This window comes from Triticum aestivum, chromosome 1D (genome assembly GCF_018294505.1).
Source record: "Triticum aestivum cultivar Chinese Spring chromosome 1D, IWGSC CS RefSeq v2.1, whole genome shotgun sequence".
In the NCBI taxonomy this organism is placed as follows: Eukaryota; Viridiplantae; Streptophyta; class Magnoliopsida; order Poales; family Poaceae; genus Triticum; species Triticum aestivum.
In genome coordinates this window covers 415,986,850-416,008,595 of record NC_057796.1, presented here as the reverse complement: position 1 = coordinate 416,008,595, position 21,746 = coordinate 415,986,850, and the positions used below count along the sequence as shown (strand labels likewise).

The following is a 21,746-nucleotide window of genomic DNA, read 5'->3' as shown; positions in this document are numbered from 1 at the left end:
GCCGCACGAACCGGGACCAATGCTCACATTAGTCCCGGTTCGTGACTGAACCGGGACTAATGTGAAATATTGCCCTGTGACCAAAGCCCTGTTTTCTACTAGTGATTTGGCATCAACCTTTTGTATCGTATTCCCAAAACGATGAGACCAAATAGTGAATCATCCATAATGTTCTTGTGTGTGACAGAAAGAAGTACCTTAACTGCAAATTTCTTGGCTAGATAAATATTTTGTGTATGAATATCCTTAATGCATAAACCATCACATTATCTTCTTTTGCAAACATTTTTCCATGCAACTAATCCCCCTATTATTATAGTCGAGGGACCAAATTTGGACTTTGCGATAGTTGAGGGACCTGAGTTATAATTTTTCTTGTCAAAAATTGTGATGCACCGGTCTTGTGAGTATATTCATACAAAACAGGGCATTATTTTACAACAAATCTAAAGCAAATCGTCGCCCGAAACCATCGAATATCATCTGGCCAACGTGCTTCTCAGCAGAATAATCACCTGAGGATCTCAAAGAGCCAACCCCAGCTTTCGTCACAGCTCTGATACTCATGTGCCGACTGGGGATAAAGGGGCTAGGGGCGATGACTGACGGCTGATGGAGATGCATCGTGCCGAAAGAAATGAGAGAATCAACCTTTCAAAAGTCGCGCATTGCCCATATATTCCTCTAATCTAGAACCATATCGATGCCGCAGCCCATCCGGTCGACGACCGAAACTGACGGCGACGCTTTCGTGCTTGCAACACACTGCTGGTTAATTAGCCATTTAACTGAAGAACATATTACATCAGACTTGTAACATCATCATCATGCAATAGATGGGTAATCTTTGCTCCTTTTCGTCTCAGCCATATCTTTCCGAATTTCTACCGAGATTACGCGGTCTTTTCAGTCGCCATCAACTGCTCATCATCACATCAGAAGGAGAATAATTCACTTTCACCGGCAAATGCATCCGGTTAGTCTGATCCAATCCAGTTGCGAGCGTCGAGATGTTCCGATTCTCTCAGGCTTGCTGGTGCGCGTCGCTGCTCCTCTTGGGGACCTTGATCTCCAGCGACCCCGCGCCGTCGTCGAAGTAGGCCTCCACCCTGCCCCCGTCGGCGTCCTCAGGCAGCTCCACGCGCCGCACGAAGCCGTGCTCCCACCACCGGCCGGCGCGCCAGTCCCGGCCGTCCCCCGGCGGCGCCCGCCACAGCCCGCTCACGTCCACCACCTTTGCGCCGTCGCCGCTCACCTCCACCTCGCACTTCCTTCCACCTGATGATCATGTCAAAGATAGCAAACTTAGTGCTAGATACTGCACAAGTACCATATGTACAATACGATATGATAACGGTGCAAGTGTGCTTGGCTTTGTTGGTTTTGGCAATCGTGTGGCACAATCTTCCGCTCGCTTTTCCGCAAGGGGCGCCACACGCAGACGCAACGAATAATTTGCCAAGAAAAGCGACGGCGACAGAAGGCTGCACGTGACCATGACCATAGTGCTGCTGCGGCAAAAGCAAAGGGGTAGCAACGGGGAAAGCACGCACGAGCACACCCCTCTAGATGGATAGCTAGCTAGCAAGTTGCAATCTTGTAAGAACATCTTTAATATATGTGGCGAAATGCAAAGGTGTTGGATTCCTACACAAGTCGTGTGGCAGAGGAGCACGGTAACTTACTATCCTGGTTCATCTAGACATCTGCTCATCGATATATTCCTAGAGAATCGACGCAGCTTGGTACAGAGAACGCTGCACTGAACTTGGTACAGAGAGAGGCCACATCATGCATGCATTCCTACTACGGCGAATCTATGCTAAAACTATGGTACTTCTGTCACTTGGGACGGAGGTTTCAGTTTGAAGCTTGAACGAAAATCTGATCATATGTGCTACTGTACTTTTGTTACTCAAGTTAAGTCACCTGCAACTATAGTCGAACACGGCCGATCTTGTATTGTGAAGCCTGAACTAGCATCTTTTATGTGGTACTGAAATCAATCATCCATCGAGCGAGCTGGGGATTGGGGCACGTACCTGGTATGTCGGCTCTGAGGCGGTACTCGCAGTCGTTCTCGGCCCAGTCGACGGTGGTCCGGGCGCCGCGGCGGAGCGCGGCGAGCAGCACGTCCGACTCGAACTCCCACATGGGGAACGCGTCGGCCGGGTCGAAGAACTTGCCGAACAGGTAGGGGCTGAACAGGGAGCCCTCCGCGAACACGGCCTTGGCGTCGGCGTCGGCGCCGGGGGACTTGAGGAACGCCGTGAAGGTGTTCTCCAGCAGCGACATGCACCACTTGGGCGCGGCGCCGTCGGCCCGGACCTCGATCGCTCGCCGCGGCATCGGCGCTGGCTGGCTGGTGGGGATCGAAGGCAGGCAGGGCAGGGGACTGAGGGGGTCTGGACGAGGGTGCTCGCGTTATATAGTACGGGGGACGTACGGTGGTGGTGGAGTTGGCGGTGGGGCATGGGGAGCGGCCGGGGACGGTGGTGGTGGTGGAGTCGATTGGCCTTTGCGGAAAGCAAAGCGTGGGAGGCGATTCCGCTTGGGGTTGGCTGGCTCTGCTTCGATCTGCTGTGTGATTCCCGCCTTTTTCTTCCCCTGGATCTTTCTTTGCATTGCGCGCGGCGGACTTGGCGGGCTAATGGGCCGCGGATGCCGGTATGGGTAGATTATTTTTTGCCACAACGCCGTCATATATCATTTATAAACCCACATGACCCAAATGTAATTCCTTTACAACTTTCTATAGAGAAATAAAGTGAGTGTGATTCCCCAAACACAATTGTCTAAAACGTTTGCAAATACTAAAACCTCACAGCAAACGTTCGCAGGATATTGTGGTCCTTTTCCTTTTCTTTCCTTTTTTTCAGTTTCTTTTTAAATTTTGGTTAATTTTACTTTTACTTTTATTCTTTTTAATAAATTCAAATTTTCCAAAATCTTCAAGTCTTCAAAAATTGTTCCCTTCTTTCAAATTTAAAAAATGTGTTTTTGGAAAATGAATGGGCATTGTTCCATTTTAAGAAAAATGTTCAAATATTTTAAAATTGTTTGAACATGACAAAAAATTCACAGTTTAAAAACACTATATCTATAAATTTTCAGGATTTAAAAAATTGCTTGCTTTTTAATAAAATGTTAGATTTTACTTAAAATTGGAATTTTAAAAAATGCTCCAATTTTCAATTTTTGGTCGATAATTTCCAAAAATATCAGAATTTAAAATTTCATGTTTACTTTTTTTCTTGTTTAAAAAATAAAATGTTTAAATTTTTTGCAATTTTTAAAATTTCATGTTTAAAAAAATTGCAGTTGTTTTTTAAAAATGACACAAATTTTCGCCAACATTTTGGAATTCTAAATGTTGGTTGTCTTTTTAAGCGAATTTTTGTGATTTCAAACTTTGTTCACATATTTTTTCAGAAATGGTTCATGTATTAAAAATGTGTTCAAATAATTCAAAAATCTATATGCTATGGCAATTCACTTGATGAGTCGTGCGGAAAAATCATATTCTCAATTTGAAGGGATCGATCAAGGGTCATCGAGTGCTCAATCACAATAGTGGGCGCGTCCATTTGATGCCGATGGACGGCTATTTTGCCTTGGATTCTCTATTCGCTGAATTTTTTTGCCGCCACTTTCGGGTTCAAAAAATGACTTCAATCATCTCCACCATGGCATTCATTCCTTTGATGACTACTTCATCTTGAAGAAAGATGCCGTGGGAAGGATTGGGTTCTCTGGTTAACAGAAGTGCATAGCCGCACCGCGGATGCTTGCATATGGCATGGCCGTTGATTCGTGCGACAAATACCTATGGATGTCTGAGGGCACATCCGGAGATGCCATGGTAAGATTTGCTACTGTCTTGGTCTCGATATTTGGACATCAGTACCTAAGAGAACCAACGGTGGCAGACACTGAGAGGATCTTGGCAACGTCGGAAGCAAGATGGTGACCAGGTTTCTCGGATCTCTTGCAGCATGCATTGGAGATGGAAGAACTACCCAAAACCTCTACAAGGGCAATATAAGGGTCATGTTAAGAAGCCCACTATCATTCTTGAAGCAGTTGCATCGCATGATCTTTGGCGTTGGCATGCACGGCTTGTAGTTGTTCGTGGACCTGCTAAACAATGGGATCCAGAGACCTTGTGGGAGGTGATGACATGTTGTGTGATCAGACACAACACGATCGTCGAGGATGAGGGTGAGCATGTTGCAAAAGGTCATGAATTTGAGAACATGGATGATCCTATCAAAATTTAAGACCAGAATCCGACCACATTTGATGAGTTTGTTCAAATGCGTCAACAAATTTGTCCTCGAGCAACTCATCAGCAACTAAAAGAAGATCTAATTGAACATTTGTGGGCAGGTAAAGGGGACAACATTGTTGGAGTGTAATATTTAAATTGGAACTACTGCTACATTTGAACATTTTTAGCTAAACTGGAACAAGATATGTGGCTATATTGAGTGTGCAGATGTATGCAGACTTTAAAAAGTTATGTATGTGGCTAGCTTTCGGTGGCTGCCTCCCGCTTCCATGTCCGTGGACTAGTCCCCACTATCCATGGATGGATGTGGTGTCCGGTTTGTGAGTTAGCATTGGAGATGTCAGGGCATCTTGAAAGCAGGCCGTCAGACCGTCCGCAAACGTCTGGACGGCACGGTCCGGACGCGTTTAGCCATCCAACGCGGCCTGTATCGGGGGCTTCGCGGGAGTCCAAACATCAGTCATGTAGGACTCTGATACCCCCAGCCCACCCAAAACCCCTCACAAACCATGCGCGCCCATCTTCCCATCTTTCTCTGCATCTGTTTTATCTCTTGCCTCCGCGGCCGCTCCACCACCCCGGCCGCCTCGCCACACCCTTGTCGAAAATCGACGACTCCATCTCCTCAACCGCTACACCCAGGCTCCTACTACTCTCGTACTAGTTGTTGGGTTTTCATCGAAGAGCAAGGGTGATGTAGCATAGTAGCAGAAAATATTTCACTCAGTTAAGAACCATGGTTTATCAAACCAGTAGGAGTCTACAAGCTAACAAGATAAGCAGCACCTGCGCACAAACAAAATAAATGCTTGCACCCAACTTGGCTAGGGGGGTTGTCAATCCCCAATTGCAAGGTTAATAGAAATAGTGATAGATAGTGATATGGAAAATGACAAAATAATAAAGTGAGCAATAGAGCAACAGAAATAATAATAGAGAATGGACTCGGGGGCCATAGGTTCACTAGTGTATTCTCTCTCGAAAGTAGATAATGGCATGGTAAACAAATTACTATTGAGCATTTGACAAATAAGAAACATTCATAACTACGATCATTCATGGCATAATCTCATATGGGAACCACGTCCGTGACAAGTAGATCATTAATCCAACTGCATCTACTACTATTACTCGACCCCAAGACCGCTATCTAGCATGCATCTCAAAGTATTAAGTTTGCAAGAAACGAAGTAATGCGGTAAGCAAGATGACATGATTTAGACAGAAAGAAAACTAGCAATAAGACCCATTCACATCGTTTTATCCTTAGTATGAAGAACACATCACATGCATTTCCCCCTTTTTGTCACTATGCAACATCACCGTGAGGTTGAACCCACTACTATGCACCACTCCCTCTGAAGAATTACCCATCTATCTTGGCCAAAGAAGACAAATAACTCGAAAAGCACACATAGCTACTCAATCATACAACAAAGAAACTTCACATGATTTAGTCATATTTAATGAAGAATCTGATCACAAATTCACAAATCATCGGATCCCAACAAACACACCACAAGAATTACATCGGATTGATCTAAGAGGAAATCATTGTATTGAATATCCAAAAGAGAGAGAGAGAGAGAGAGAGAGAGAGAGGAAGCCATCTAGGTACTACTATGGACCCGTAGATCCTGAAGGAACTACTCACACATAATCATTGAGACAACAATTGGTTGATGAAGGTGGCCACCCCAATTGTTTTTCCCTCCGGCAGAGCTCCGGAACAGGGCTCAGATGGGACCCCTTCGCAACAGAGGATTGCAGTGGCGATACAATTCTCTCATCTTTTTTCCTTTAGGGTTTCAGGAATATTGGGAATTTATAGGCCAGGAATTAGGTCAAATGGAGCAGTAGGGTACCCACAAGCCTGGATGGTGCGGTGAGGGGGTAGGCCATGCCCCTGGACTTGTAGGACCTATGTGCACCTTCTGGTCTCCTCCCGAAGCTTCTAGGGTCTATTATTTTCCATTAAATTTCATCGTGTTTGGACCTTCCTAGACATGGTTTTCCGGCCATGCTTGACATCCCCAAGCCATTCCTGTCGTTGATCAAGAGATGGATCTAGATCCCTCTCCCTCGCATGGTCAAGCTGTCGAACAAGATGTGCGACTACTAGGTGCGGGTGGAGAGGTTCCGGGACTAGACCGTGCTAGGCAGAGGGCGGGACTACTTCTGTCGCAAGCACAAAATCGTCCCCCGCGACCTCTTCATGTTAAAACTCTCCAACCTTGGGTTCATAGTGTAGATATACGATGCAAGGACCTCCACCATTGCCATATACAGATGCCAGAAGTTCGTCTGCCAAGGGCCATTTGATTCTAGTCTCTAGTCATGTTGTTGGTGGTGTTAAAATTGTCGTTCGTTGGTGCCTAAACTGTGTATTTTGGTTAGGGAACACCACCCCGAGTTTGTGCAAGGGAATGGGGGGATGCCCCCTGTTGGCTTTAAACTCCTCGTATTAAGCTAGTTGTTCATTTGCTGTGTATTTAGATGCTTTATTTCTGCTCAGTTGTTGTGTAGTGTGGTGGTAAGCCCACCACATTTGAAAAGGGGTGAGCACATCATTGGTGCAATGCAGGCTACCGAACAATAAGCAGAACATGATCCAAAAATCTGCATACCCTCAAACAGACTCAACTGGATCAGAGATGCAAATAGCCAAAAGTTCATGTGAGTAACCAAACAACCGTTTAGGGGCGTGTTGGTCGAACCATGGTTCATGTCATTGTTGCCCCCATGAGCCGGAATTGACGACCCACATGCCCTTTTGGTATAGGTACACGCTACAGATTTGAAACATGGTTAAAGACCGGCTAATCCTTCACCACATTCTCTTGCTACATGGCGTTGTTCCGTGGAGCGACCACTACCCCCTACTCGTAGCTAATTTGGAAAAGTTGGCCGCCGACGGATGCGAAGATTTTCCTTTGGCTAGCCTCCCTTAACCATTGCTAGGTAGCCATCATGGGCGCACCATAATCTCCCCATGACCCGGTTTGCAAACTTTAGAACTAGGAGAGCGAGATCCTACACCCCTTGCTCGTGGGCTGTGTCTTCTCTCGCATCGCTGGGCATGACACGATGGCCGGGTGCCGCTTGCCCGCCCCTCTTCAGACGGTGTGACATGATTCTTTGACTTGTGGTCCACAACAACATCCATGGCACTGGCTAGCCCGCATAAGGGTATTAACTCTCTGACCATTCTAACAATGTGGACTATCTGGAAGCACTGTAACGTCAAACTTTCCCATGGACCCCTCCTCTACTCAGCTCTCCAATGACCTAAAAAAGGAGGCACGTTTATGGGCTAGAGCCGACGCCAAAGGCCTTAATAGATTAATCCATGTAACCTGAACTTACTCTTTGAGGTTGAGCAACCTTACCCCCTCTCTACTTAATCCGCGCTTTTGATGTCGCCATGCTTGTGTACGTCACCAAAAGTAGCACCCCTGAAAGTGCGTTAAGTCGACTAGAGGGGGGGTGAATAGGCGATTTTTATGAATTCTTCACTGAGGAATTCCAAGGTGAGGAAATTCCTAAGCAAAGAACTACTAGCAGCGGAATAAGTACTCAGATGCATACATAACAGAACAGACGCATAGACATCATGATGAAATGAAAGCAAACACAGAGTACAGAAAGCGTAACACAGGATAAGCAGGCTGAAGACAAACTGACTGAAGAAATTGAACTGAGGAAATTGAGAAAGTCTTCAGTCAAAGTTTTCAAACAGAAATGATCAGGTGCACAACACAGTAATGAGGAAATGGAAGGGTTGAGGAAATAAAACCAGTTAGCTCGGTGAAGACAGTGATTTGGTAGACCAGCTCCAACTGCTGTGACAGTTGTACATCTGGTTGGAGCGGCTAGGTATTTAAACCCGAGGACACATAGTCCTCACCGTATTCTCCTTGAGCTAAGGTCACACATACCTCGCCCATTCACTCGTGGTAAGTCTTCAGGTGACTTCCAAACCTTCACAAACTCGGTCACTCAGCGATCCACAATTTCCTCTTGGATGCTCTAGACCATGACGCCTAACCGTCTGGAAGATGCACAGTCTTGAAAGGTAACAAGCGTCGGATCCACACAGGAACAATTTCTTCAGTGATGCTCAATCACTTTGGGTTTGTAGGTGTTTGGGTTTGGGTTTTCCTCACTTGATGATTTTCACTCAAAGTCCTCGGAGGATGGGATGCTCACAATGACAAGTGTCAGTTTCTCTCGGAGCAGCCAACCAACTAGTGGTTGAAGGGGGTGGCTATTTATAGCCTAGGGAGCAGCCCGACATGATAAGACATAAATGCCCTTCAATGATATGACCGTTAGGTGGGTAGATATTTTGGGACAGCTGGCGCGTAGCACAGCAACAGTTGGAAATTTGAGGCTCAAATTCCTCAAGGCTATCATGTTCCTCACTTGTAGGCAATCCACACTGGCGAATTCCTAACTCTTCAATCAGAACTAATTCCTCAGAGACCAGAAGATCTTCGTCTCTGTCACTGAAAATTGACTGAACTGTATGAGATTTCCAATGGCTTGACTCGAAAGGATTGATAGGTGTAGGATTTTGAGATGAGCATCACCTGGAAACTTTTCCTTAGTTTTTCCTCGACCCCCTTTAACAGTAGGAGTTTCCTATGACTCAAGAAAGAGAAAATGAAACTACGAAAACAAAAGTCTTCACGCTTCATGTTCCTCGTATGAATACCAAGTCTTTAGGGTCACACCAATTTATTCACGTTCAAAGTCTTCAGAAATCCAAAGTCTTCAGTTGAAGACATTCATTTTTAGGGGTCGACTTTCTCTGTAAATATCAAACTCCTCATAGACTTATAGACCTGTGTACACTCACAAACGCACTAAGGGGCACTAGATGGACTTACAATCTCCCCCTTTTTGGTGATTGATGACAATATAGATTAAGTTTTCAACGGGGATAAACATATGAAGTGTAAATATTGATATTGAGGAATTTGATTGCAAGATATAGAAGAACTCCCCCTGAAGATGTGCATAGTGAGGAATTTGCTTTTGAAGCAATGAGCATTTGAAGAGTAGAATCATGGAGATCTCCCCCTATATCTTGTAATTCATACACGCATTTAACATATGGTATGAAGAATTTGAAATGCATGATGAAAAATGGTGACTGATGTAATTCAGCATGCGTGCATTAACATATATGAGGAAATAGCATGCAGAAGAACATAGCAAAAGTATCAGAGCACCATCGGGTTTAAGTTCACAACTCGATCCAACAAAGTCTTCAAAAGAACGAGAGTTGTAACTTAGCAAAACGCCCAAATGTAGAAACCCGCTTGAAGACTAACTCAAATCCCCCTTTGTCTTCAAATGACCAAAAGGGATGAAAAATGAGGACTAACGCCCCTGAAGAAAATCACGAAGTCGATGGAGGAGCGCCAGCGTTGTTGGGGTCGGTTGTTGAAGTAGAGCCTGCTGCAGTGTCATCCAAATCTTCATTTTCATCAGTCTCACGCGATGAAGAATAAGAGCTATCCACCAAGGAAGGAACTTTGACTTTCTTGAATTTCTTCGCCGGTGGCTGAGACCAGTCAAAGTCTTGCTTGAAGCCCATCTGCTTGAGATCTTCTTCACCATAAAGATGAGACAGAGCAGCCCAGGTGCGACCGAAGACTTCATGGAGGTAGTAATGGTTCTTCTTCACTGAATTGTGTGTAGGAGTCATGTTATAAAGAATAGAACCAAACTGACGCTTGACCCATTTGTGGTTGCGATCGACCTTCTGGTTAAGACTGAGGAGAAGCTCACGATCAGTCATCACCCTTGGAGCCGTGCCTTGAGGATTTTGCTTTGAAGCATTGGCGGCAGAGTCATGAGTGGCAGAATCATCATTGGTGGAGTAGGATGCAGCTTTGCAAAACTGTGCATCCAATGGACGAGTGCCTTCATCAATAATAGTAGCCTTGCCCTTGTCATCACATGAAGAAATAGGCCATTTGAAGACTTCAATGGGGGGCAAGTAGCTGCAATGGTTAAGTGTATCAGCCTTGTAGTTGATTGAAGACCTTGATCTGAGGAATCTCATAATCCAGGGAGCATAAGGCTTCAATTCAAACGGTGACAATGCAACATTGGCCAGAGTCCTCATGAAGAAATCATGGTAGTTGATAGGAACTCCATGGATGATGTTGAAAAGCAAATCTTCATGATGCCAACAACTTCTTCTTCATTAGAGTCGTGGCCTTTGATTGGACTCAATGTCTTGGTCAGAATGCGATAGAAAGTCCGTGGCACATACATGAATTCCTTCACGAGGAATTTGGATCTTGGGGCTTGACCAGGCTTCAGAGGCTTCATCAAGACTTGCATGTAGTGATCAGAGAGCTTAGGTTCATGATATATGAGACGCGCACCTTCGAGGGGAGGACTGACAGGCAGGGCATGAAGCAATTCAGAGGCCGGTGCTTTGAAGTGAGTGTTTTCTGTCATCCAGTCCAACACCCAAGAATTCACATCTTCAGCATTTCCTGTGATGTGCAGCGTCGCGTAGAACTGAAGAATTAGCTCTTGATTCCAATCACATATGTCGGTGCAGAAGTGAAAGGATCGATATAGTTGACTAGAGGGGGGGGTGAATAGGGAACTAACAATTTTTAGCTTTTCTTTACCAATTTAAACTTTGCATCAAAGTAGGTTGTCTAGATATGCAACTAGGTGAGCAACCTATATGATGCAACAACAACAAGCACACATGCAAGCAAGAGATATAACACAAATAAGCTTGCACAAGTAAAGGCACGAGATAACCAAGAGTGGAGCCGGTGAAGACGAGGATGTGTTACCGAAGTTCCTTCCCTTTGAGGGGAAGTACATCTCCGTTGGAGCGGTGTGGAGGCACAATGCTCCCCAAGAAGCCACTAGGGCCACCGTATTCTCCTCACGCCCTCACACAATGCGAGATGCCGTGATTCCACTATTGGTGCCCTTGGAGGCGGCGACCGAACCTTTACAAACAAGGTTGGAGAAATCTCCACAACTTAATTGGAGGCTCCCAACAACACCATGAAGCTTCACCACAATGGACTATGGCTCCGCAGTGACCTCAACCGTCTAGGGTGCTCAAACACCCAGGAGTAACAAGATCCACAAGGGATTAGTGGGGGGATTCAAATTTCTCTTGGTGGAAGTGTAGATTGGGACCTTCTCAACCAATCCCTAGAGAATCAACAAGTTTGATTGGCTAGGGAGAGAGATCGGCCGAAAATGGAGCTTGGAGCAACAATGGAGCTTGGAGGTGGAAGAGGTAGTCAACTAGAGGAAGAAGACACCCCTTATATAGTCGAAGAACAAATCCAACCATTATCCACCAACTCAGCCTGCGCAACGCGGTACTACCGTACCTGAGGCGCGGTACTACCGCAGGGGCACGTGGTACTACCGCCCACGCAGCAGAGACCAGAACAGCCCAAAATGCACTAAAGCAGTGGGCAGTAGTACTGCTGACGCGGTACTACCGCGCCCCCTTGTGGTACGACCGCAAGGCAGGAGCTGTCCAGAGATGGGAAGGCACGGATATAAAAAATTACATCCGTGGCTGCTTCCGCAGAGTTGGAGTCGATGCAAAAACCCGACGTGGTAGTACCGTAAGCCAGCAGCGGTACTACCGCGTGAGGCGCGGATGTAAAAAATTACATCCGCCCCTTACTGCCGCGTATTTGCGGAACTAAGCCAGATACCACGGTACTACCGCGCCCTGTGCGCGGTACTACCGTGATGGGTGCCACCCACTAGGGAGAGGGTGACAACATCTGGACTACGGCCACAGTACTACCGCTTACTTAGAAGCGATACTACCGCGCCAGCGGGCGGTACTACCGCAAGGGCCTGCGGTACTACCGCTCTAAGGAGCAGTACTACCGCATGCCCTAGTTCAGCAAGCATGAGCAATAATTGCATAGACAAGGAAAACATAGGATGCTCCAAAGGCTAGAAGAAAGGAGGTGCAAAGGAAGATGTGTACGTGAGGAATCCACCCAACCTTTCCAACGCGGACCCCCTCTTAATAGTACGGCTTCCCTACGACTCAATACCACCGAAAAGAAACAAAGAGAAACGCCGTCTTCCATAGCCTTCGAGGGGAACCAAATCATCTTGTGCCTAGTCCATATATATCTGAAATATTCGATGCACATGATTAGTCCGCAAAAGTATTGTCATCAATCACCAAAACCAACTAAGGGATAAAAATGCCCTTACAATCTCCCCCTTTTTGGTGGATTGATGACAACACGGGATTTGCACAAGGGTATAACGCAAAGAGCAAGGGCAAACCCCAAGTCTCTAAAATATAGACGGGCTCCCCCTAGATGTGTGCTATCTCGATAAGTGCTTTGGACTGCACGGCACACATACTAGGATCAACAATCCCCCTATATTTTATAGACATGGCATATCTTGCAATAAGGCTAAAACTAAGCAAGATATAGAAGAGCATAATGTAATAAGCACAAGATAGAATAAGCTCACTACGGTACGATCGAGTGCATATGTCTTACACCATATGATAGAAGGTCTCACAAGCACAAACCAAAGCAAACCAAAGCAAACGAAATAAACGAAGTTCAACTGACCCAAACATGACACAACTCGCAAATTCTACTCTCTTCCCCTTTGGCATCGAGACGCCAAAAAGGCAGAGAGGACACCTACAACAATAGTGGTGGCTCAAGTGGAGTAGTCACTCGCACGCTCCCCGTCAGACTCTGCAGCTGGGACGGACTCCTCCTCAGACTCGGTCCACTGATAACCCTGCTTGCGCATCCATTCTGCCTCTGGGGTGATGTGCACCTGTGACCCGCTAGATATGTTCTCGCCAAAGGTCCTGAAAATCTGCTTGTCGCGGCGGCGAGTCTCCTTGGAAGCCACATGGGTCTTGTACTGCCCCTTTGCCTGCATACAGAACAAAACCTTCATCTTGTTCTTCAGTCGTTTAGCCCAAGATGGCTTAGAGGTGGGAGGGATGTAACCCTCAGAGCTGTCCTCGTCTGCTGCCTCCTCCTCATCCTCATCTGCATCCACGTCCATGGCAGCCGCGGTATCAGCACGAGAGGTAGTGTTGGCCCACTAAGTCTTGATACGAAGGTTGATGGGCTCATGCCGGATCCAACTAGGGGTCTCAAACTCATCCTGAGGGTAGAGCTTCTCCCAAGTTACCGAGATCAACTGAAACAGATAAGGTCCATAGATGGGGACCTTGCGGTTGTAGACCGCAAACCGAAGCTCATGCCACATGATATGTGAGACATCAAGTGGTAGTGTCTGAGAGTTGCGAGCGTCTTCACACAGGAGCATCATATCCACAAGATAGGCATGCACCTTGTCCTTGTCCCCAATGCGTGGGAAGAGAGTGTTGCGGAAGATCCGGTGCATGATGTCAAGAAAAGAGTTGAGTACCCAAGTTGACTTGCCATTGGAGAGCTTCTTCTCCACATAGAAGGGCATAAGCATGTTCTTGTTGGCAGACTCGGAATTGGCATGAGGGCGAACACCTTGGGGTGTGGTGAGCCCCTCATCCGGAACCCCAAGCAAAGTCATGAATTCCTTCCAAGTAGCAGTCAGCTGCCGACCATTGGTCATCCAAGTCATGGTCCTTTCCTCATTGGGATGAAAATGCACCGAGGCAAAGAACTGAGCAAGGATCTCAGGATCATAGTCTTTGTGGAATGAGATGATATGCTCAATGCCAAATTGCTCCACTAGGTCTAAAGCCTCGGCAAAGTAGTCCCGGTGCTTCTCTTGCCTCATGTGATGCATGTTGATCCACTTCACCTCCACATAGGTGTTTTCCTTGGCCTTGATGACATCCAGATAAATGAGGTTCTGCTGCTTGGTCCAGAATAGCTCATTCCCTTGAAAGTTGGCACGAGGGTTTCCATATGGATTGATCTTCCTCCAAGAGATGAACTCAGCAAGTGGCATCTCATCCAAACTCATGGTGAGTTCCTTCTCTTTGGTGGCGGTGGTCTTGGTTCTGCGTTGGGGGGCATTGGAGCACTCTGCTGCCTCTGTGTTGCGCATACGCTTGGATCCCGTGTCATGGCTTGGATTGGAGCGGCGAGCCGGAGCACCTGAGCCACCACCTAAAACACACACCACAAAACAAACACGCACGAAACGCGAGAAGGATCAATGCAAAGACCACAACAAAGAAGGTGAAACAAGTAGACATAGCACGTGAGAAGTGCCACAAGAGGGATTTGAGACAACGGTAGTATCGTGTGTTGCGCCACATGCGGTAGTACAGCTCCAAGGAGCGGTAGTACCAGAGACGCGGTAGTACCCCACCAGTAGGGCGGTAGTACCGTACCTGAAGAGCGGTAGTACCGCACGGTTGCAGATCCGAAACGGCCATGGAGATCTGAGCACAACCGTGACAACACGCGGTACTACGGTCGATCAAATCCATCACGGGACAACTATAGCAAGTACCATCACTACACAAAACTACTCTCCTACATCCTACTCTTGCAAGGATTTGGCCTAAAATCTCAAGAACAACTTGCATCTCCCCAAAACCTAAAAACAACAAGACGAACAAGAAAAAGGGAGGGATTGGGGGAGAAACCTTGTTCCATGGCAAGAGGGAGTGGTGGGGAACGATCCCACCGGTCAGTATTCGAGGAGAGCGGCCGGAGACGGAGATCCGGTGAGGACCTCCGGCGCCGTTCTTGAGCGAGAGAGAGAGAGACGGAGTGGGGAGAGAGACGAATGGGTATGGGGGAGTTAGAACTCCCCCTGCCCGTGTTTAACCCCCCACGCGCCCTCGACCGCACGGTAGTACCGCACGTCATCGCGGTAGTACCGCCCCGGGCGGAAGTACCGCACCGTGGCTTTAGTACCGCTCCCCCAGGCGGCAGTAAAAAATTACTGCCGCGCTGGGTGCGGAAGTACCGCACGCTCCCCACGCGGTAGTACCGTGAGCTCAAGAAAAAGCAGTTTCAACCAAACGAGAGAACACCGAAGCACGGAACCTTCAAGAAAAAGACCACACCAAAGAGCTAACACACTGGACACCACAAGCACAAGCTCGGCACGAAGGAAGAGAGGCAAGAGACAACAAAGACCAAAAATGAGACACAATCTCTCCAAGGAGAGGGCGGTGGCCGGAGCCACCTATGTTTGAGTCAATTGGTATGGAACCGCGAAGAATTATCCTTGGACCCATGACCAAAACTCGTCTTTGAAGCACAAGTACCATAAAAAATGGCTAATGTGAAAGAGTTGATCACTTTATGCATAATGGGGGGAGGGAGAGTTCATTGAGAGAACAACCCTCCCCCTATGTCCATGCCTACACCTAGATTAGGCAACAAGTTGAGTGAGGTGGGGTGTGCAAGGGTTCAAGCAACATTGCTCGAATCAATGATATTTAGCTCATGCCTTAACTCGCGAAATCTTGCTTCATCCAAAGGCTTCGTGAAAATATCTACAAGGTTATCATGGGTGTTGACGTAGTTGAGCTCGATCTCCCCTCGCCTAATGTGATCCCGGATGAAGTGATACCGAATCTCAATATGCTTTGTCTTGAAGTGTTGCACCGGGTTGAGAGAAAATCTTGATGGAACTTTCATTGTCACACCAAAGAGGCACTTTGTCACAAATGACACCGTAATCCTTTAAAGTTTGCCTCATCCATAAGAGTTGTGCACAACAACTACCGGCCGCCACATATTCCGCTTCGGTGGACGAGAGAGACACACAACTTTGCTTCTTGGAGGACCAACTCACCAAAGAGCAACCAAGAAATTGGCACCCTCTGGAAGTGGACTTCCTATCCACTTTGTCTCCCGCCCAATCGGAGTCCGAATATCCTACAAGCTTGAAGTTTGCTCCCCTTGGGTACCATAAGCCAAAGTTTGGGGTATGAGCCAAATATTGAAAGATTCGCTTGACCGCCACAAAGTGGCTTTCCTTAGGTGCGGCTTGAAACCGTGCACAAATTCCCACACTCAACATGATATTCGGTCTAGATGCACAAAGGTAAAGCAAGGAGCCAATAATGGACGATATACCTTTTGATCCACCGCTTTACCATTGGGATCAATGTCAAGTTGGCACTTGGTGGGCATTGGAGTGGAAGCCGGCTTGACATCACTTAGCTTGAATCTCTTGAGCATGTCTTGAGTGTATTTGGCTTGGTTGATGAAGGTTCCTTCTCTTCTTTGCTTCACTTCGAACCTGAGAAAGAACTTCAACTCTCCCGTGGAAGACATCTTGAACTTTGAGGTAATGAGGGCGGCAAATTCCTCATTGAAAGCTTTGTTAGGGGAACCAAAGATAATATCATCAACATATAGTTGGCACACAAACAACTCCCCTTTGACCTTCTTAGTAAAAAGAGTGGGGCCGATTAGCCCAACTTCAAATCCACGGTCTTGTAACAACTCGGTAAGGTGGTCATACCACACACGTGGGGCTTGTTTAAGGCCATAGAGTGCCTTATCGAGTTGATACACATGATCGGGAAAGTAGGGATCCTTGAACCCGGGGGGTTGCTTGACATATACCAACTCATTAATGGGGCCATTAAGAAAAGCACTCTTCACATCCATTTGTTGCAACTTAAAGTTGTGATGAGAAGCATAAGCAATCAACAAACGAATGGATTCAAGGCAAGCAACGGGAGCAAAGGTTTCACCGTAGTCGATACCCTCGACTTGGGAGTAGCCTTGTGCCACCAATCTTGCCTTGTTGTGGACGATGGTCCCATGAGCATCTTGCTTGTTCTTGAATATCCACTTGGTTCCAATGACATTGTGGTTCCCGGTTGGCCTTGGCACCAATCTCCACACCTTGTTGTACTCGAAGTTGTTGAGTTCTTCATGCATAGCATTAAGCCAATCCGGATCTTCGAGTGCTTCATATACCTTTTGGGGTTCAACACAAGAGACAAACGCGTGATGTTCACAATAGTTTGCCAATTGTCTACGAGTGCTTACCCCGTTTTGAATGCTTCCAAGCACATTTTTCATGAGATGACCCTTGGTGGAGAGCTTGGATGCAATCTTGGCGGCATGACGCTCCAATTCCTCCTTGGTGGTGAGTTCAGGAGCGATCACTTGATCATCTTGAGCGCCGTCTTGAGCTTGTTCTTGATCTTGAACTTGCTCGGAGGAGAGAACTTGACCTTGGGCATCACTTGGTGTGTCAACACCGTCTTGAGCATGATCTTGCCCTTGGTCTTGTTCATGAGGTTGAGGGCCTTCACTTTGCTCTTCGGAAGCGTGTGGGCCTTGGGTTGGTGATGGCTCCACTTGAGTGGAGCATTGTCCTTCTCCTTCGGCCACAAGGGGTTCCTCAATGGGTAGGATAAAACCAACACCCATTCTTCTTATGGCTTGAGGAGGAATTTCATCACCTACATCACAAGTGCCACTTTGCTCCACTTGGGAGCCGTTATTCTCATCAAACTCCACGTTACACGTCTCCTCAATAAGTCCTGTGGATTTATTTAGGACAGGGTAAGCATGAGAGTTTGTAGCATAACCAAGAAATATGCCCTCATAAGCTCTAGCCTCAAACTTAGACAAACGAACACCTTTCTTGAGAATGAAATACTTACACCCGAACACCCGAAAGTACTTGAGGTTGGGCTTGTTACCGGTGAGTATCTCATATGGAGTCTTGTTGAAGCCCTTGCAGAGGTAGAGCCGATTGGATGCATGACACGCGGTGTTGATGGCTTCGGCCCAAAAGTTGTATGGAGACTTGAACTCCGCCATCATGGTCCTTGCCGCATCCATCAACGTCCGGTTCTTCCTCTCCGCTACACCATTTTGTTGAGGGGTGTATGGTGCGGAATATTGATGCTTGATCCCCTCATCACTAAGAAACTCATCCAAGGTGTAGTTCTTTAACTCGGTGCCATTGTCGCTTCTTATAGTCAAGATCTTTGCATTGTATTGACGTTGGGCTTCATTTGCAAAGTCAATGACGGTTTGTTGGGTATCGCTTTCCTCTTGAAGAAATATACCCATGTGTATCTTGAGTAGTCATCCACAATCACCAAGCAATACTTTCTACCCCCAAGACTATCAAAGGATGGAGGCCCAAAGAGATCCAAGTGAAGAAGCTCCAAAGGCTTCTTCGAGTAAATGATAGTCGTGGGAGGGTGAGCCTTCTCATGTAGCTTTCCTTCGATACAAGCACTGCAAGCACGATCTTTAGCAAAACTAACATTTGTTAGTCCACGAACATGGTCCCCCTTGAGAAGACTTTGCAAAGATCTCATATTGACATGGGCTAAACGGCGATGCCAAAGCCATCCCACGTCAACTTTAGCCATTAGGCATGTCGCGGTCTTAGTGGGTCGCTCCGAAAAGTTAATCACATATAGACCATTCTCGACATGCCCAACAAAGGCTACTTTAAGAGTCTAGCTCCACAAGAGGGCCACAGTATCAATATCAAAGAAAGTGGCAAAGCCCATGATTGTAAGTTGACGAACGAAAGTAAATTGTATGCAAGGGACTCAACAAGCATGACCTTCTCGATCGTGAGATCATGAGAAATGACAACCTTGCCAAGTCCCAATACCTTAGAAGACGAGGCATCACCCCACTCGACATTGGTGGGCATAGATGGAATTTTGTGCACGTCCACCACCAAGTCCTTGCTTCCGGTCATATGATTTGTAGCTCCACTTTCGAGCAACCATGTTCCCCCACCGGAAGCAAACACCTACAAGAGATCAATGCTTGGTTTTAGGTACCCATTTTGTAATGGGTCCTTTGATGTTAGTGACAAGGGTCTTAGGGACCCAAATAGACCATTCAATGTACTCATAAGGAGAACCAATGAATTTGGCATAAACATGTCCATCACTAGCTCGGCACAACACATAAGAAGGGTTAAAGTCGCCGGCTTTGTTGGGAAGGGAAGTGTTGCCCATCTTGGCATCACCACCCTTCACGGTCTTCTTCTTCTTCTTCTCCTTAGTAGCACCCTCTCCTTCCTTCACAAAGGTTTGCTTGAGAGGGGGAGGTTGTTTGGTCTTGTCATTCTTCTTCTTAATCTTGGACTTGGGTGCGTACCCAATCCCTTCCTTGGCCACAACTTCCTTTTGATTGCTCAAAAGGTCGTTGAGGTTCTTCTCGCCTTGTATGCAAGACACAAGACCCTTCTCAAGCTGCTCCTTTAACTTAGCATTCTCCTCAACAAGATGCACATGCTCACAACATGGGTTAGTAGCATTTGCATTATCAATTAACACCATATGAGGAAATGTGGCTTTCTCCTTGGTTAGCTTTACTTGAAGTTGATCATGAGACTCCTTGAGGCTAGCATGAGCACCCTTCAAGACTTTGTGAGCCTTGTCGAGAATGTCAAACTCCTCTTTGAGTCTAGAAAGATCAACCCCAAGCTTGGCCTTCTCGGAGTTTAGCATACGAGAAACAAAAAGAGCATGATCAAGATCTTGCTTTAACTTAGCATGATCATCGTTGTGTGACTCCTCAAGAGCCAAACAAAGACCACGCTCTTCCTCAAGAGCATTGGAAAGATCCGAAATCTCAATGGCATAGTCACGACTATGCCCCTCCATCTTAGAGATGGTATCTTTGTGAGCCTCGATCATGTCATTGGCTTCACCAAGTTGTTCCAAGAGAGCAACGAAGTGCTTCTTGGATTTACCCTTGAGTTTACCCATAAAGGTCTCAAACTCATTCTCCTCCACATTAGTTCCCTCATGTTCATCAATGCCATCTGTCAAAGAAGGATGATTATTGATGGTAGTTTTGATGTTGGGGGTTACCTTGTTGGTGGCTTTAGCCATGAGGCACTTGGCGGTGATGCTCTCATTGGGTGAGTCGAAGAGAGACACCCGTGGAGTCGTCGCAATAGCAACGGAGGCCATGGAAACCGACTCACCATCTTCATCATCGTCATCATCCTCATTGTACTCTTCTTGTACCACCAATGCCTTGGGAGGAGTCTTCTTGGTGAAGTTGCTCTTGTTGGGGAAAGACTTGGCCTTGTCCTTTCGGATGAGCTTGCCACCATTGTCTTCCCTCTTCTCATAAGGGCACTCCGCAACAAAGTGGCTCACATTGCCACAATTAAAGCAAGTCCTCACTCGTTGCCTGCCCTTTGCGCCACTTGAATTGTTCTTGTTGAAGTTGGACCTTGAGTTCTTCTTGCTCCAAAATTGCCTTAAAGCAAGAGCCATGTGTTCATGATAGGCATACTTCGTATCTTCGAGGTTGCTCTCCTCTTCTTCCTCTTCATCCTCTTCCTCCATACTAACCTTGGCCTTTAGTGCAAGGTTGGGCTTCTTTACTATTTGAGAGCGAAGTACCGCATTGTCGGCGGTCTTGTCCAAGATGCTCATAGCAACAAACTCATCCAACACTTCACTTGAGGACAAGGTGTGGAAGTCCGGCCTTTGACGAATGACGGAGGACATGGCTTTGTGGTAGGGCATCATTGCCTTGAGGAATTTGCGCTTGATCCAATTGTCATCCGTGTTCTTACTTCCATGATCTCGGAGAGAGACCGCGAGTTTGGTTACCCTTCGATAAAGCTCACGGGGTTCTTCATCTTCTTTCATTGCAAACTCATCGGCTTCATCTTGCACCACTTCATAGTTGGAGCGTTGAATGCTTGTGCTTCCCTGATAGAGGGAAACCACTTGGTGCCAAGCATCTTTGGCCATGGAGTAGGGCCGGAGATGAGGAAGATCTTCGGGTGGGATTGCTTCTTGGATAATGAAGAGAGCATTCTCATTGAATTGATTATCCACGGCTTCTCTAGGAGTGAAGTTGCTTCGGTCATGCGGATAGAAACCTTCTTCAATGATTCTCCAAAGGTTAGTGTTCACATGGTTTAAATGACGCTTAAAACGATAGACCCAAGAATAAAATTCCACATTCTTCTCTATCTTAGGGGCCGGGCCGGCATGATTCACTACAAAAAATAGACACATCCGTGACATTTTGGGCCGAACGATTTTTTTTGTCATACATATGACACTTCTATGACGATAATTGTGACAAAACCCGGTATCCTCATAGATGTGGTGGGCTCCTACTTCTATGACAAAAAATCATGACAGAAAATGGGCTTTTCGTCCTGGGCGGGCCAGAGACGCAGCTGCATGACATTCCTTGGGCCGTCCATGACGGAAAACCCCGTGGTAGAAGCGAGGGGGAGGAAAATTTCGGGGAGTTCCCGGTTACGGTGGGAGGTCGGGGGCCGAGCGATGCGCGTTTTCTCGTACACGTACGCGCGTGTGTGCGAGGCGTTGGCTCTAACTGAACTCGAGCGAGGCGTTGGGCTCTAACTGAACCCGAGCGATTGCACTGCAGGTTACGCGTTACTGAACCCGAGCGATCGATCGATGGCTGTTAACTGAACCCGATCGAGCGATTCCTTCGCTACTGCTCCTAACTAAAGCCGATCGATTGGA

General features: G+C 46.8%; 1 protein-coding gene across 1 annotated transcript; it reads right to left on the bottom strand.

Annotated features, from left to right (window-relative positions):
* Positions 1 to 752: 752 nt before the first annotated feature.
* Positions 753 to 2,512, bottom strand: LOC123182514 (22.3 kDa class VI heat shock protein). Its single transcript, XM_044595113.1, has 2 exons — positions 2,043 to 2,512; positions 753 to 1,278 (listed from the first exon to the last, which is right to left on the bottom strand). Exons 1-2 carry the CDS (start codon positions 2,347 to 2,349, stop codon positions 1,025 to 1,027), a joined length of 561 nt encoding a protein of 186 aa, XP_044451048.1. The 5' UTR covers positions 2,350 to 2,512; the 3' UTR covers positions 753 to 1,024.
* Positions 2,513 to 21,746: the final 19,234 nt, after the last annotated feature.